Source organism: Lactuca saligna, chromosome 5 (genome assembly GCF_052625555.1).
Source record: "Lactuca saligna cultivar CGN05327 chromosome 5, ASM5262555v1, whole genome shotgun sequence".
Taxonomy (NCBI): Eukaryota; Viridiplantae; Streptophyta; class Magnoliopsida; order Asterales; family Asteraceae; genus Lactuca; species Lactuca saligna.
The window spans coordinates 255,412,364-255,427,936 of NC_136421.1; the positions used below are offsets into that span (position 1 = coordinate 255,412,364).

At 31.6% G+C, this 15,573-nt stretch overlaps 1 protein-coding gene across 1 annotated transcript in view; it reads left to right on the plus strand.

Annotated features, from left to right (window-relative positions):
• LOC145046540 (MADS-box transcription factor 23-like) overlaps positions 1-14,081 on the plus strand; it is a 30,271-nt gene extending 16,190 nt beyond the window's left edge. The window contains exons 3-8 of the mRNA XM_078994828.1: positions 13,135-13,196; positions 13,307-13,406; positions 13,574-13,615; positions 13,695-13,775; positions 13,860-13,969; positions 14,054-14,081. Coding sequence (XP_078850954.1) covers positions 13,135-13,196; positions 13,307-13,406; positions 13,574-13,615; positions 13,695-13,775; positions 13,860-13,969; positions 14,054-14,081 — 423 coding nt within the window. The remainder of the gene's footprint in view (positions 1-13,134; positions 13,197-13,306; positions 13,407-13,573; positions 13,616-13,694; positions 13,776-13,859; positions 13,970-14,053) is intronic.
• Positions 14,082-15,573: the final 1,492 nt, after the last annotated feature.

Consider the following 15,573-nt stretch of genomic DNA (forward strand, 5'->3'; position numbering starts at 1 on the left):
ATATACATCTATTATAACTGCTTAATTTCAATTGTTTGAATGTCTTGTATCCGCAAGTTACACATGAATAAAATTAAATACAAAATAGCTTTTCCTCGTCATCTCAAACAAAATATTTATTATTTGAAGCTTTATTTAGAATAGTATACAAGAATAACAAAAAAAATAAGGGTAGTCGGCCTATTTTTGTTATCTATAAGTATAAACTTTCTCAATATACAGTTACATGCTTGCACATACATATATATGTAATACACATGATTACACATAAATATAAATATAATACACGTACACAAGAACATACGTATACATACATACTGAACCCTACGTTACACACTAAAACTAATACTCACGTACATACACACACACACACACACATATAACACACACACACACACACACATATATATATATATATATATATAGACACACACTCAAACATGTACATATACATACATACATACATACATACATACATACATACATATTATTATTATTATTATTATTATTATTATTTAACTTTATTGTTATTAAAATTGATTTTCACGTGAACACACATGCATACGCATACCAAATCCTTGAAAATATACTCACATGTTGATACATACATATACATACAATACACATATACATATATCCTTGTAGTCTTTATACTTGAATCTCCATGTAGTTTCTAAAACTTGCATAATGGTCTATGAGCTACATAAAATGATTTATTTATCATCCTTTAATTTTTTATTTCTTTATTTTTAAAGTGAGCATAATTATTCAAAAAACAACAAGAGAAATAAACCCTACACACATACCCCACCCTTTCTTCCCCATCCTCCTAGTAGTTGTTTCATCATCATCTTTCTTCTCTCCCTTACTCTAGTGGTAAATAATGGATGGAGTAAAAAACAGAGTAAAACAAGAGCATATTGATAGGCTAAAATGGAGAGTGAGATGGATTATATGAGAAATTGGAAGAGGGGCATGATGATTCGAGATATAAAGATGGTAATACGAGTGATGATGAAAATAGTGGTGGTCGGAGATGGAATTGATTTGGTTATTACTCTGCATCTTCACCTTTGCACTACCAATCTAACCACTCCCAAATCTTTATCCCAACCAAACCCCAACCCCAATCTACCCCCACACAAACATGAAACTAAACCCAAATTATAAAATAAAGAGCACAGTTGAAGAACAAAATAATAAAGAATGAAGATGACATTGCAGTTCATCTTCTTCTTAGAGTCGTCCATGTGTGTATGTAGTTTTTTGTTTTTGATTCGTCAGTTTCCTTCTTTTATTTCAGTTATGCATCCATTTCCTCTCCATTCTTCCTTATCCCTCCACCACCACCATTACCACCACTACCACCAACACCACCATGATCACGGTCGTCGTAGATCTCTTTCTCTCTCTCTCTCTCTCTCTCTCTCTCTCTTTATATATATATATATATATATATATATATATATATATATATATATATATATTCATTTTCTATAAGGAGTTAACCCATCCAATTCTTGATTTTATGCACTTTCACCACCATTGAAGAACCCCCACCCCCTTCTTTCCCTTTATTGAAGAGGTCCCTCACTTTACATTTTTCTACCATTAAAAAGTTCATGTGTATGTTTTCCTACCAGAACGAGGTTCAAAACAACTAAGAAAGAGAAATAGATTGTGTTTCAAAACAAACATACCGAGTTTCAATACACTATTTCCTGTTTGCTACTAAATCCTATCTGTCACCTCCATTAGGTGTTCAATATTCGACAATTGATAACAATTATGGTTAATGATTCTTGGTAAACACCGATAAAGATTGAGTTCAAATCACCATCTTGTTTGTAGAGTTCTAGTTTATTGCCACAGACTATTGAGAGAGTAATAGAATCATAGGAGATAGGGAAATACATATTTTGGTCTTCATACTAGCACTGAATCTAGCCTGTTTGCCAATATTATGTGATTAAAAGGCTTAAGGTTAAAAGGGGCTTGCTTTGACCAATTTTGTTCTTGGATCCAAGAATTGCAACAAGATATTTCGATTTGTTTGATAATGGTGAATGTTGGTTTGAAGCTAAAAAGATCAAAAGCATGGGGAGGCGTGGGTGGGTGGGTGTTAGCGGTGTTTTGATATCTTTTTTTATTTATTTTTAATTATATTTAAACAAAAATATAGGTAAAAGAAATCGAAAAGGATAATATAAACATTTTACACGGTTCAGGATCAACGACATAAGTCTTTAAAACAACGGGGACCATGTTTGTCAAAAATATTAAAATTGACTAAAGTTGTAACCTTTTATAAACCACAATGACTATTTATATAAATTATTATTATACTTATATTAGTGAAATAATTATTATTATGTATAATAAAAAGTGTCTGAAAATAATCTTTTCTTCTTATGTTTTTGGTATGTTTGTTTTTAGACTTTTTGCCAATAGTTATAATAATATATTTTTGTTTTTTTGACTTATTGTAGACTTTTTCTATATATGATAATTTTGTATATTGACATGTTTGGTCCTACAATAGAGAATAAACTACAAAAGTGGACCTTGTAATTTAGTAATTTATAGAAAAGATCCGAAGCATTTTTTAAGTTTGTATTTTACGTTTTGGCTACAATATTGTCGTAAATTGCCAGAATTGGTCTCTACCCAACAGAAGTTTTATAGATTAGGTCCCCGCAAAGTGGATATTAGTAGATTTTCAGCCCGTGTTCCCCGCGAAGAATGGATGGAACAATTTCTGTTTATTAATAATAATATAAAGGAATAACAACTAATAATAATAATAATAATAATAATAAGTGTCGGAAAAAAAAAAAAAAAAAAAAAAAAAAAAAAAAAAAAAAAAAAAAAAAGGGAAAAGATTTTCGGTTTCTAACGAAATTCTTACAAATCGGTAACTTTAAATATTAATAATATTACGTCGGAATTTTGTCAGAAATTATAGACGTTTTTTCTACAAAATGTTTGAGGTTTTTACATTCGTCACAATTTTGTTGAAATCATCTTTTGTCGTATGTTTTTTGGAAACTCGACAAAAATTACCAACAAAATATATTATTTGGATATTTTTTCATCACTAAAACCAAATTTTCTATTATATATATATATATATATATATATATATATATATATATATATATATATATATATATATATATATATATATATATATATATATATGACAATTCCATTGAGATCCTGAAAAAAATAAAGATCTTGAGATTCAAATTTAAGCAACATATTTTGTATTTACGGCTCTAAACGCTCCAACTTATCGGTGCGGCGATATAATACTTAATTATGAATGATTATATGGTAGAAATGTATAACCATATATGAATATATATGTTTATACATATATTCGTAATCATAAATGATTACATAAATATGTCTCTTCACAAAGTGATTAATCATATATGATTATGTTGATTGGTGATAAAGGAGGTGGTGGTGACAAAGATGGTAGTTGTAAAGGCGGCGGAGGTGGAAGTGGTGGGGTTTAGTGGCAGATGTGGTGGTGTTAGTAGTGGTGGTGGCATTTGTGGTGGTGGGGAAGATGGTGTGGGGAAAACAAAGGGCGATGCTGCATAATCATTTATGACTATAACTTTCCCATTGCACCGATATGCTAGACTTCTAGAGCGATAATGAAAAATGTAGTTGAGATTAAATCTCAAGACGTCTATTCTTATTCTAAATCTTAATGAAACCTACTTTTCTCTCTCTCTCTCTCTCTCTCTCTCTCTCTCTCTATATATATATATATATATATATATATATATATATATATATATATATATATATATATATATATATATATATATATATATATATATATATATATATACTTTGGAAACCATCGATAGAAAATGCATAAATTTTAGAAACCATCGAAACTTAAAAAATCAATAGAAATACATAGAAAGAAAAATACATCAAAATATCTAATATTTTTTTGTTTACTTTTCAGGGCTAATAATCGTAGCTTTTTTAACAAGTTCGCTGAATACAAAATTTTATAAATGATTTTTTTAAAATTTAAAATATAAAATTTCAAAAAAAAAATTCATCAAATTTGTTTAAAAGCTCTTAATTTTAGCATTGTAAGGTCAATTGTTTTTAGATATTTCAATGTATTTTTTTTATGTATTTTTATGGTTTCTATGGATTTTTTAGGTTTATTGTATTTTCTATTGATTTTTCATATATATATATATATATATATATATATATATATATATATATATATATATATATATATATATATATATATATATATATATATATATATATATATATTAAATTCAAAATAATATATAATTAAATTAACTAAAACTATATAAATATTTATCCAATTTTGAAGCCCTAAACCTTTCCTTATTTTTCAACGTGGGTCGGTTAACCACTGGAGACAATTATATAAACATGCACCTCCTCCAACATGTTGCACAATTAGACAGACATGAATTTCCTCTAGTACAGTACTCTCCATACAAAGGTGCAAGGAGAGCTTCCGGATCAGCCAAGAGCACCACCACTATGGGTGACTGATGTACTCCCAACGAAGAAAAAGCAAGAGATAGAAGAAAAAGAAGCAAGTAAGCTGTTAATTAGCCCTTGATTGGATCGTTGCCCTCCGTCGTAAACACCACCAATCAGCACGACTGTGGCACTAGGGGTGGTGTGTGCACGACCGTGGTGTCGTTGCCAAGTCAACCATGGAGCCATCCATGACATTTATACCACCTAAGCACTCAAATGGTTTTCGATAACAGATCCTCCATTCCCCTTCTGTTGGTTGCTTCTACTAAATTTTCTCTATTAGTGCCAGAAATTCCTCTGAACGATTCTTTGCTCGTTTAGTTTCATACTCACCGGTCAGTTCTCTCTCTTTTTGTTCTCGTTGTTCTAGAAAATGCAGGAAATTTATTTGTTTATTTAGTAGGGTTTTCAATTATCTGTTTAGATAAGAATCGATTGTTTTAATTGTAGGTAGTCCTTAACGACATCTAAGAAACTGATAATGCTAAAATTGAACAATCAAGCAATTATCCGTTGAAAATGGTAGAATCTTAGGTCTCTTCCTCTTTATGGCTTGTCGTTGCTCTGTTAATATAATGCTATCCAATCAATTTTTGAATGGTTAGCCACATATCCTTTGTGTCATGTAGCAAAAAACAAGTAATCGGTACAACATAGCCCAATACAACAATCAATAGATCTTTTAAGTACAATTCAGTAATAAAGAATAGTTTGAAATTACAATGCTATAATAATAATAATAATAATAATAATAATAAATGAAAATAACTATAATAAGAAATGCACATGAAAACGTTTAGCTTACTTACATGTAGCTTTCTACGTTTTGAAGCTTCATATGGTGTTCAACTTTAAACAACCTTTGTAGGTGATATATTATGCCCCGTTTTTTTGGAAGATTACTTGCTCTCATCATACTTATGGTGTGTGTGTGTATATATATATATATATATATATATATATATATATATATATATATATATATATATATATTCATTTTAGCAATCAAAGGACACTTCTCCATGGGTTGAGTTTTTAATAGAAAACATTTTGTTCAATGTTAAGAACAGACTGACTACGTTTCTTATCTTGGATAAAATATTAACAAGAAAAAGAAAAATCAATAACCTGAGCACAAACAACAAACGCACGAAAAGCCCTCCTATTTCTATAAGTTCCATAGATAAATTTAACAATTATGATGACAACACAATGATCTCTATAAACATTAGATTATGCTCCAAACTGGCTTCACCTATTAGGGCTCAAGTTCAGTAATGAAACTACTATGGCACTGAAATTGTTTATCTCTATAAACACAAGATGCAATTCCATCTGGAAGGCTCAGGAATCTAGTTGTGATATCCTTGATCATTTTTGTTGTAAGTAGATTGATGGTTTTAAGTGTTTTGAGATACGAGATCTGCACAGATGGGTGGCTGAAGTGGCATTATACATCACTGGAGTGGTAAGATCTTATATGTTGGAACGCCACTTAAATTTTGTGAGTTGAAAATCTGGAACATCAAGAAGTAGATTATGCACCCTTATATTGCCCTTCATGATTTTCAGTAAAATTGTTTTGGTAAAATTATGGAAAGATGGTGGGTTTTGAAAAGCAAAATAATACAAGCTGAAAGGCTACTATTTTGTTGATCACAGTTTGAGTTTGCAGCAGTTAAGGCTCAATTGATAGCTTTATGTTTACATTTGTAGAGTATTGTTCAACTTTCAAGCCTCTGAACAATCCCATTAAAAGATAGTTCGTTTTTCTTATAGAAATAAAAACAAATACAAAATAAGGAGATCAACAAAGAGATGAACAAATTTTTGTATTAGTTTACATGGTATAGGAGAGCCTACACCTGAATGGTAAAGATTAAATTCCAATTAATCGTGTGTTGGTTATTTGAATCATGGAATTTATATTAGGGCAATAGGACCTCACAATCAACATTCGTAAATATATGTGGAGCCCAAGATTTTATCTCCAAATGAACCCTTGTGGAGAGAAGGGGAGCTCCAACACATATAAGCCACTTATAAGATGATGTCGTACTGATGTGAGATATACTAACACTCCTCCTCGCAGTCGGAGGCTCGATGAGGATAGACAATGATGTGCTGAGCCACGGGGGTGCCGGACGCCGGCTCTGATACCATATAAATATACGCCGAGCCAAGATTATCTCTCCAAAAGAGCCCTTGTGGAAAGAATGAGAACATCAACATATATAGCCAGTTATAACACCATGTTGCACTAATGTAGCCGGTTATAACACCATGTTGCACTAATGTAGGATATACTAACAACATTGACTTTGGGGAGCATATTGACCTTAGGGGTTGTTTGAAAACCTTTGAGTCAAACAATCAACATTCAGCCCGTTTGATACCAACTTCTATTCTCCTAACAAATAAGAGGTTGGAATCATTTAACACTATTTAGTTCTGTTTGATTAGCAAAAAGCTCCATAGTCAATACTTAATATGCATATGACATATTTCCTCTCAGAATGTAAGACCAAAACAGCTCAACTTTGGTAATTGAGCCTAAAATGATCAGATCATAAGTAGTTTGTACTTTCCAAGCTTCCTTAAAAGATTTAGAAAACTAAACAAGGTACTTGCACTCTACTCCAACTAAAAAACGCTTACCAAAAAACGTAAAATATAATACTCAACAACTTTGTCTTATTAATATTACTAGGTGTGATACCCATGTATTACACGGGTTAATTTAAAAAAAGTTTAAATATTAAATTAAGGTGCAATCACAAAATATCTTTTATTGTATAACTTTAAAATGAGAAATGAATAAATGTATTTATTGCAATTTAATATCATATATATGATATTTAATATTTTACATATATAAGTATATGATTTTAATTTTAAAACTTAAAACAAACCAAAAATTGGCAAGTGGATAATATATATTTCAAAACTACCACAAAATAACAAGTGTCAAAATTCATTAGAGATTGACACGTGGCAAAAAAAACCTTCATTTATTAAGGAGAATAACAAGTAGAGTACAAAGTTGCAAGTAGATCCAAATTATCAAACCCTAATTAAACCCTTGGGTGAAACATTTCATTGAAACTAAATATTTAACCTATATTTCTAAAACATATATGTATGACCACTATACCCCTACGAGTAAAAAGGGAGACACGCCATCTAACAATGCAATTTTCGTGCAGAGTTTTCAATATAAATTTAAAACTTCATATGAATGACAATCTCAATTAAATTGTGAAAAATATTGAAACGAACATGAGAACTACAATGTTATACTTAATTAAAAAACAGAGGACAACCAATGAATATATAATGCAAAATTTTAAATAAAATTAAAAACAAAAATTGATCTACCAAAAGACATGACCAATGGTCTACCACACACCCAAAAACCTACTTTTCCACTAATAGCACCTGATAATGCAATTATGTTTTGAATCATTATTCAACACTCCCCTTTGTTTCTATACTATATACTATAAATGTAACCAAAAATTGATGTTTTTTTATTGTGGAAGTTACTTCTTTGAACCCCAGCAACATATTGCAAAGTTTGATTCTTATTCCATAATGATGCATATACCTTATACATTCATCTTCACCACATCCATAAATTCCACAAAAGAATTTATTTCATAACTTCTATCAAAAAAATATCTATGATATTCATATAACTTGCATCATCAAATACACAACCATTGAAGTCATCTCTCTTGTGAAATATGTACGTTTTACACCTTTTTCGTGCAACCGCATTTGCATAGTTGTTACAAAGACCACCTTTATCAGGAGAGGCTCTCTTCCATCTTTTTCAGTAGACATATCTAACCTATCTTCATGAGCTAAGCTAACGAAGAGCTAATAAAATCTTCATAAATAGAAGTTGATAAGTCCTTAGATTCAGAGATTCTCGAAACCCACATACAACATATTCATTACTTATAGTATCACCACTTTATAATGATATTTAAGGGTTTAATAATTATGAATTATTGTTGTGAATATCGATTGGATTCATAGCCATTTACAGAGATACAAAGAACATATATACAAAGGATAATTATGGAACAAACCATTAACCTAATATATACTACGTAATTAAATCAATTAGAATAATGACATATCTAGAATGTAATATTTTTAGCTAGTTTATATCTGTAATATGCCCCTGCAAGATGGAGGCTCCATTGGGGACAACGATCTTGGAACAAAACTTGAAAAATGGATCATGACCTAGTGGTTTAGTAAGAGTATCAACTAGTTGATTTATAGAATTAAAATGCAGTACTTGAGGAGAACCATTTGACACCCTTTCACGAATAAATTGATAATCAAGTATAGCATGCTTCATATGAAAATGAAACACCGGATTAGCGTACAAATAAGTAGATCTAGTGTTGTCACAATATAGCTTAGGAGAAGAGCAATGGAGAGAACCATATGGATAGTAACAGATTTTGTATAAAAATAAAGGTGTCAAAGTAATCAACACCATGATGTTGGAGAAAACCTTTGGCTAAGAGGCAAACCTTGTATTTAGCAATGGAACCATCCAGATTTCTTTAGACACGAAAGACTTATTTGCAAGCAATAGGTTTGTGATCAGATGAGGAAATGAACTCCCAAGTTCCATTATGAAGTAAAGCATGAAACTCGTCATCTATAGATTTTCTCCATATTGGATCCTTAAGAGCTTAAGTATTGGTAGCTGACTCTAGGGTAGTAAGTAGGGGATGAAGGGTGGATGTGTTGACAAACTTATTACTAAAATACCTAGGATTGGGTTTTCTAGTGCGAGGTACAGTTTGGATAGTGGAATGAGTAAGAGAGGCAGATGGGATCAAATGAGAGGATATAGTGGTAGCAAGGGTGAATAATGCATCTGAATACGTCAATGCACTAGACTTTATGGGTTAGTAGGTTAGTGGATGTTTGGGTTGAGGAATGAGAGAAAGGTGGAGTAACCCCCATAAACAAACTTTTAACTGATTGTTTACATATGTATAAGAATGGTGAATGTTCCAAAAATTGGGCTGGAACATATATACATAAAAATCATATTTTTTTATTTGATCTATCTCTCAAGAACACAAAAAAAAAGGTACTTTTATGTGTTTTAGATTTAGAAGTTGTCCGACTTCTAAATTCTAATTCTTTTGGTTATCCCAAATCTGATTTCATGATACCCCATGATATAGGATCGAAATCACAGATTTTGGAAAATGATTGCAATCAAGATCCTAGAAATATACAATTAAATTGATATTCTTAAGAGCCCAAATTCTAACATGGAGAAGGTGTTTAATGGATTGAAGGGGAGGTCGTAGTAGTACAAGCGTTAAGTTGGGCTTCTGGTGTTGGTCTTTTGGAGCATGTTTGAAGTAGGCATGAGATAGTGAATATTGGTGTGGCATGCATTAAGGCTTTTGGAGTAGTTATGTGTGGAAAATGAGAGATAGTTTTGGTAAATGTAGACAATGGCATGGTTGGTAAGATAGAGGTTGTAACAGAAGTAGGTATAGGAGTATTTAGGAAGTCAACAATATTAATTAAGATTGTGAAGTGGTGAGAAAAAATTGGATAAGGAAATTAAGTCTTTATGAATTACACATGTCTTTGAGTGAAAGACACAGTTCTTAAAGAGATCAAGAAATTTGTAAGCTGATTTGGATGAGGAGGAACCAAGAAATAGGCATTTGGTGGATATGGGTTGAAGTTTGCAGGTGGAATCGGGATGAAGCCAAGGATAACACACATCCAAATGGTTTTAATTTGTTATATATTGGAGGTTTGTTGTGCATACGTTTAAATAGGTTTTATTTTCGAGTACATGTGTACGGAGGCTATTGAGCAGGTAAACCGTAATTTAAAACATATGTGACTAATAGATAATTGGAAGGCCTGTATAGTGAAGTAAGGCTAAACCAGTTTCCACAATATGCCGATGATGCCTTTTAGCAGTACCATTATGCTCACGAGTATGAGAGGGAGTGGTGAGATGTGAGACACCTATAGATTGAAACATGCGATGAGATGTTGATGTTCGTCACCATTATCGTAAAAAATAGATATAAGTGGTGTTTGGAAATACTTTTCAACCAAGTGTTTAAATGTAGGAAAAATGGAACAACATTAGAATTTTCTTTATGGGATAGAGCCAAACATACTTACAATAAAATCAACAAAAATAATATATTAAACAAATACATCTATTGAATTTTGTATAGGATCCCATACATCAGTTTAAACAAGTTGCAAAGGCTTTGTGGTTGTAAAAGAATTTTGTCTAAATAGTAACTTATGGCCTTTAGTAACTGAGTAAGAGTCACAATGAAAATCGAAAAATGAAAATGGCTTAGAACAAGGTTATATGTGATGAATAATTGACTCAAAAAACAGAAGGATAACAAAAAGTGTGATGTAAGTCAAACACATAATACTTGATGGTAAAGTTGGTTTGAGGTAGTGTTTTCAAGGCAGCATAATAAATGTCATTATCATTCTCTCCCCATATAAGAACCATCCAATGCGCAAACCCTTGATAGAAAATGTGTGGGAAAGAATCCCATAGAAACATTATTAGATTTTCTAAGCTTGGTAGTTGAAATCAAATTTTTACATAAATGAGGAACTCACAAAACATCAGCTAAAAAGATAGAGTGGGATGAGGTTGAAAGAGATGTGTGTCCAATATGAGAAATGGAGAGACCCTTAATGATTTCGTCGAGGTCCTGAGTTGTCTGATGTAACATGATAAGAGGTCCATGTGTCAAACATCCAAGTATAGGGGGATTGATTAGGCTGGGAGGAGGTTGCATTGATAACTGGTGTTGATGGAGGGGCATTCATGGACGGGGCTTGCTCAAATAAGATGTTATTGTCCTTAAGAAAACGAGTGAGTTTTCGGTAGTTGTGGGCAAGGTTATAAATAACGTAAGGTATGATTTGGCGGCAATGTCAAGCCTCAAGCTTTTCCAAGCCATGTCGTTTGTAAAACCATGACTTAAGACGATAATTTAGTATATAATTAATATTTTTACATATATTCTCAAATATTATTCATTTTTATACACATATAGGAGTTAATGATATTTTGGTAAAGCTTGGCGGCATGTACAACTCTTGGATCCATGGCAAGCTTTTTAGAACCTTGGTCACGAGTATCATGATCTGTTTTGCTGCAAACTTGACAAAAGGTCGTAGAGCGTGAGGAAGAATTACCTTAATATGGAGTGTTTTTGTTGGAACATTCGAACCAGATCGAGATCAAGCTGACCGAGAGGTTGAATCTGTTGTATAATGATAATGGTGTTTGTTGATAACTGTAATGTGTTGTTGTAATCAAAGGTGCTGGTGAATGTGCCTTTTCTTGCAATTGTTGCTCACAGTCAAACAACATATCAAAGAGTTATGAGAACGATAAGGGGTCTCACGGACCCTAACAACGGCTACGCTAATGTTGAACTCATCCCCTAATTAATTAAGAATATGGAATTGGAGGTCTTCCTCATCAATAGGATTTTGAGAAAGTGCTAGGCCATTCGAAATGGAATGTATATCATGAAGAAATTCAGTAACAGATAGGTTACCTATTGGATTCTTGGTGAGCTTGGTCTTGAGCAAGATGATACGTGACCGGGAGGCACTATCATAACTTGCAATGACATACTCCAAGGCTTCACGAGCAATGTTTATCAGAGCAACTACCAAGGATAAGAACATAACACATAGGATGATATGATCTCTACGATACCAAGGCAGGAAAACATGATTTGTTTCTCTTGTTTTAGTGTCGATAAATTGCACATGTGCGGAGAGTGATCCATCGATGAATTTGTCAACGTAGAATCTAATTAGGGTGGATTGGATTTGTTTACGCCAGATCGGAAAATTTGAGGCCATGAGTTTAATTGATAATTAGGTGGTTGCATGATGGGGATAATGGTGGAAAATTTTCATTAGTCCCCCTTTGTGTCCTTGTGATTGTCAAATTTATGTCGTGGAAAATTTTCATCATTCGTAGCTTGTTGAATGCACAAAAGTCCTTTCGTTTCCTGAGCATCATTCGTTCAACATACCAATCCTTCATTAAGCCCCACAATTCTTAAGATTTAATAAGATTCTTCAATTTTAGACCTTAATATGATAATTTTGGCCTTTGAAAGTTGGAATTAAGGGTTGAGATGAAGAATTTGCACCACTTAATAAAAATGCAAACGACAAGCAAATTTTTATAATGCAAAAAAAAAAAAAAAAAAAAAAAAAAAAAAAAAAAAAAAAATGTCAAAAATGAAACATCAAAAGACATGCCCCTTGATCTACACACTACCCAAATAGCTTACCACTAATAAAAACTATTAATGTAGTTATATTTTGAATCTTTATTCAACACACATGTATCCGATTTTGTGACAAGCAGATAAAGAGCCTTTATATTACATGCATTCACAAACTAAAGAATATATATTCACTTTTCATGCACTATTACATGGAGATGATTTTTCATATATCTTTTATACTTAAGCATTTCTTTTTCTCATCCAATAGATTTGGCAAAGAGAGGCAGTTCAACTAAGGCAACAACTTGAATATTTGCAACAAAGCCACAGGTTAAAAATAAAGCCCCTAATCTTTCTTTTATTTTCCTAAAACAATATAATATCAACGATAAATCTTAAAATTCGCTAATATTTGTTATCCAATGATACCATTCTTGCAGGCAGCTGTTGGGCGAAGAACTTTTTGGTTTGAATGTCAATGATCTCCAGAATCTGGAAGCCCAACTGGAAAGGAGTCTAAAGGGTGTCAGAACAAAGAAGGTAGAGATTCTCATGTTATTGTCATCCATACAGATATATCATTTCAGTTGTTACTAAATATGAAGAACTTTATTTCCTTATCAAACATAAGTATCATTGTGTGTAGAGTGAAGTGATATGAACATGGAAACAAAGCCAAATACTAACTACATTTATTCTTGCTACAGGAACAAGCATTAACAATCGAAGTAAAAGAATTACACCACAAGGTACAAAACAAACAATAATTGTTAATTTCCTTAGATTATGCATGAAACAGGTTCTGAATTCTAATTCATATCGTTTTAGGGGAGTCTTGTTGCTCATGAAAATGAAGAATTGCACAAGAAACTAGATCTCCTACTTCAAGAACAAGCAGAACTGAAGAAGGTACTGACCTAGACAATCTTTCCAAGTATAACTAAGACATGCATTCTAATCACCACTGAGCATATATAATGATCTGAACCTTAGGTTTATGGATTGCATTGCAATAATAATGAGTTACATGCACACGTAAGTCTCCAGCTAAGCCAACCACAACCACAAAAGAACTATTTGCCAACAGAAACCATGATACTAGGGTATGAATATGACTTTACTTTGATTGATTATACAACTATTATGATTAATTAATGCATGTGAATAAATATGAAAATGTATGCCAGGTTACAGTTGAACTCCAAAACATGTTAAAAAACAAAAAAGCAGATATTAATTAATGGAATTTCATATCAACTACCAAGCAACTGGATCATGCTTTGATTAGAGATATGATATGATTGAATACATGAAAAGGTACTTTGATTGGTATGATGTATTATGTTGAATAACTCTAGAGATATTGTAAAATAATTCACCATGTAGTAGTTTTATGGTGATGTTGTGTTGATTAAATTTGTAATAATTACAAGTATAGAGGTGTGGTTTACAACGTACTAAAATGTATACATTTGTGAAATTGAGTAGGTCAGACTTATGTTGTGATGTTTATCAGCAACGTACAGATTTGAGCTGCATGGTGATAATAAGCAAACTTGTAATTGTTTGGATAAATCATAAATGTAAAGCACAAGTGAATCTAGCAACTAATGGCTAATAGAAGCTAAAATATTTTTCTATGATTAATGTGGCATAACAACGGGTGGCGGATCCATAATCGAAATCAACCGGGTCCACGATATAATTAACAACGGTTTCCCTTTAGTAATAGTGATCACTTATAGTGGTGGTGGCGGGTGACCCTTCTAGTAACGGTTGAAGCCAGAAAACAACAAATTGGTGGTTGTTTTTTACAACTTATAAAAATAGATAGAGTTTCTTGATTTTTTTTTTCAAAAAGAGCAAAACTAAAAGTGAAACGGGGTTAATATATGAAGATTGAGGAGATGGGCATGGTAGACATAATTTCAATAAGAAAAAGCAAGAAGAGTAAAAAAAAAAAACTGAAATTTGTAAAAGAGGGTGTCAACATTTACCCAACTAACTGGGACAATTTCTACAATTTTATAAAATAAATTAAAAAATTCGTGTAATTTATAAGGTGAAACCCACTTCTAAGTGGGATGCACACCCCACTCGCTAGGACTTAACTACATACCCCACTACTAACAACCAATGGAAGCGGATTCATAATCATTTAATTATATAAATATAAATAAAAAATTCATTGTATTTTTAATGAAACGTTACACAATTTGTTTCATCAAGGGATATTACTCTTTGTATTTATAAATATACACTTATTTACAGTAAAAAAAAATTACTTTTTTTAATAATCAAAGGATATTACTTATGTAAATTTATATTTTTTTCTAAAACGGATGAAAATTGCGATTTGTACCAATAGAATTAATTTACAAAACTCGTTTACCGATTATGAAAAGTTAAATAATAAAATTAAAACTTACTTAAGTATAAATAGTTGTTCTTTAAAATCTTTAGGTATTATTATTAACTATACTATTGGTATTATTAGCAACTATACTATGATAACAGTATCAACAACACATTAAAAGTACAACTTACATATTTTTCAATTTTGAAAAGTTCAATAAATATATATATTATATACACTTCAGAACATTGTACAAGAATACTACCTGGAAACCAACAGCAAGTGATGCACGCTTATAAGCAAGTTTAAAATCTTTAGGTGATACAAAAATATCACAAATCCAATCAAATA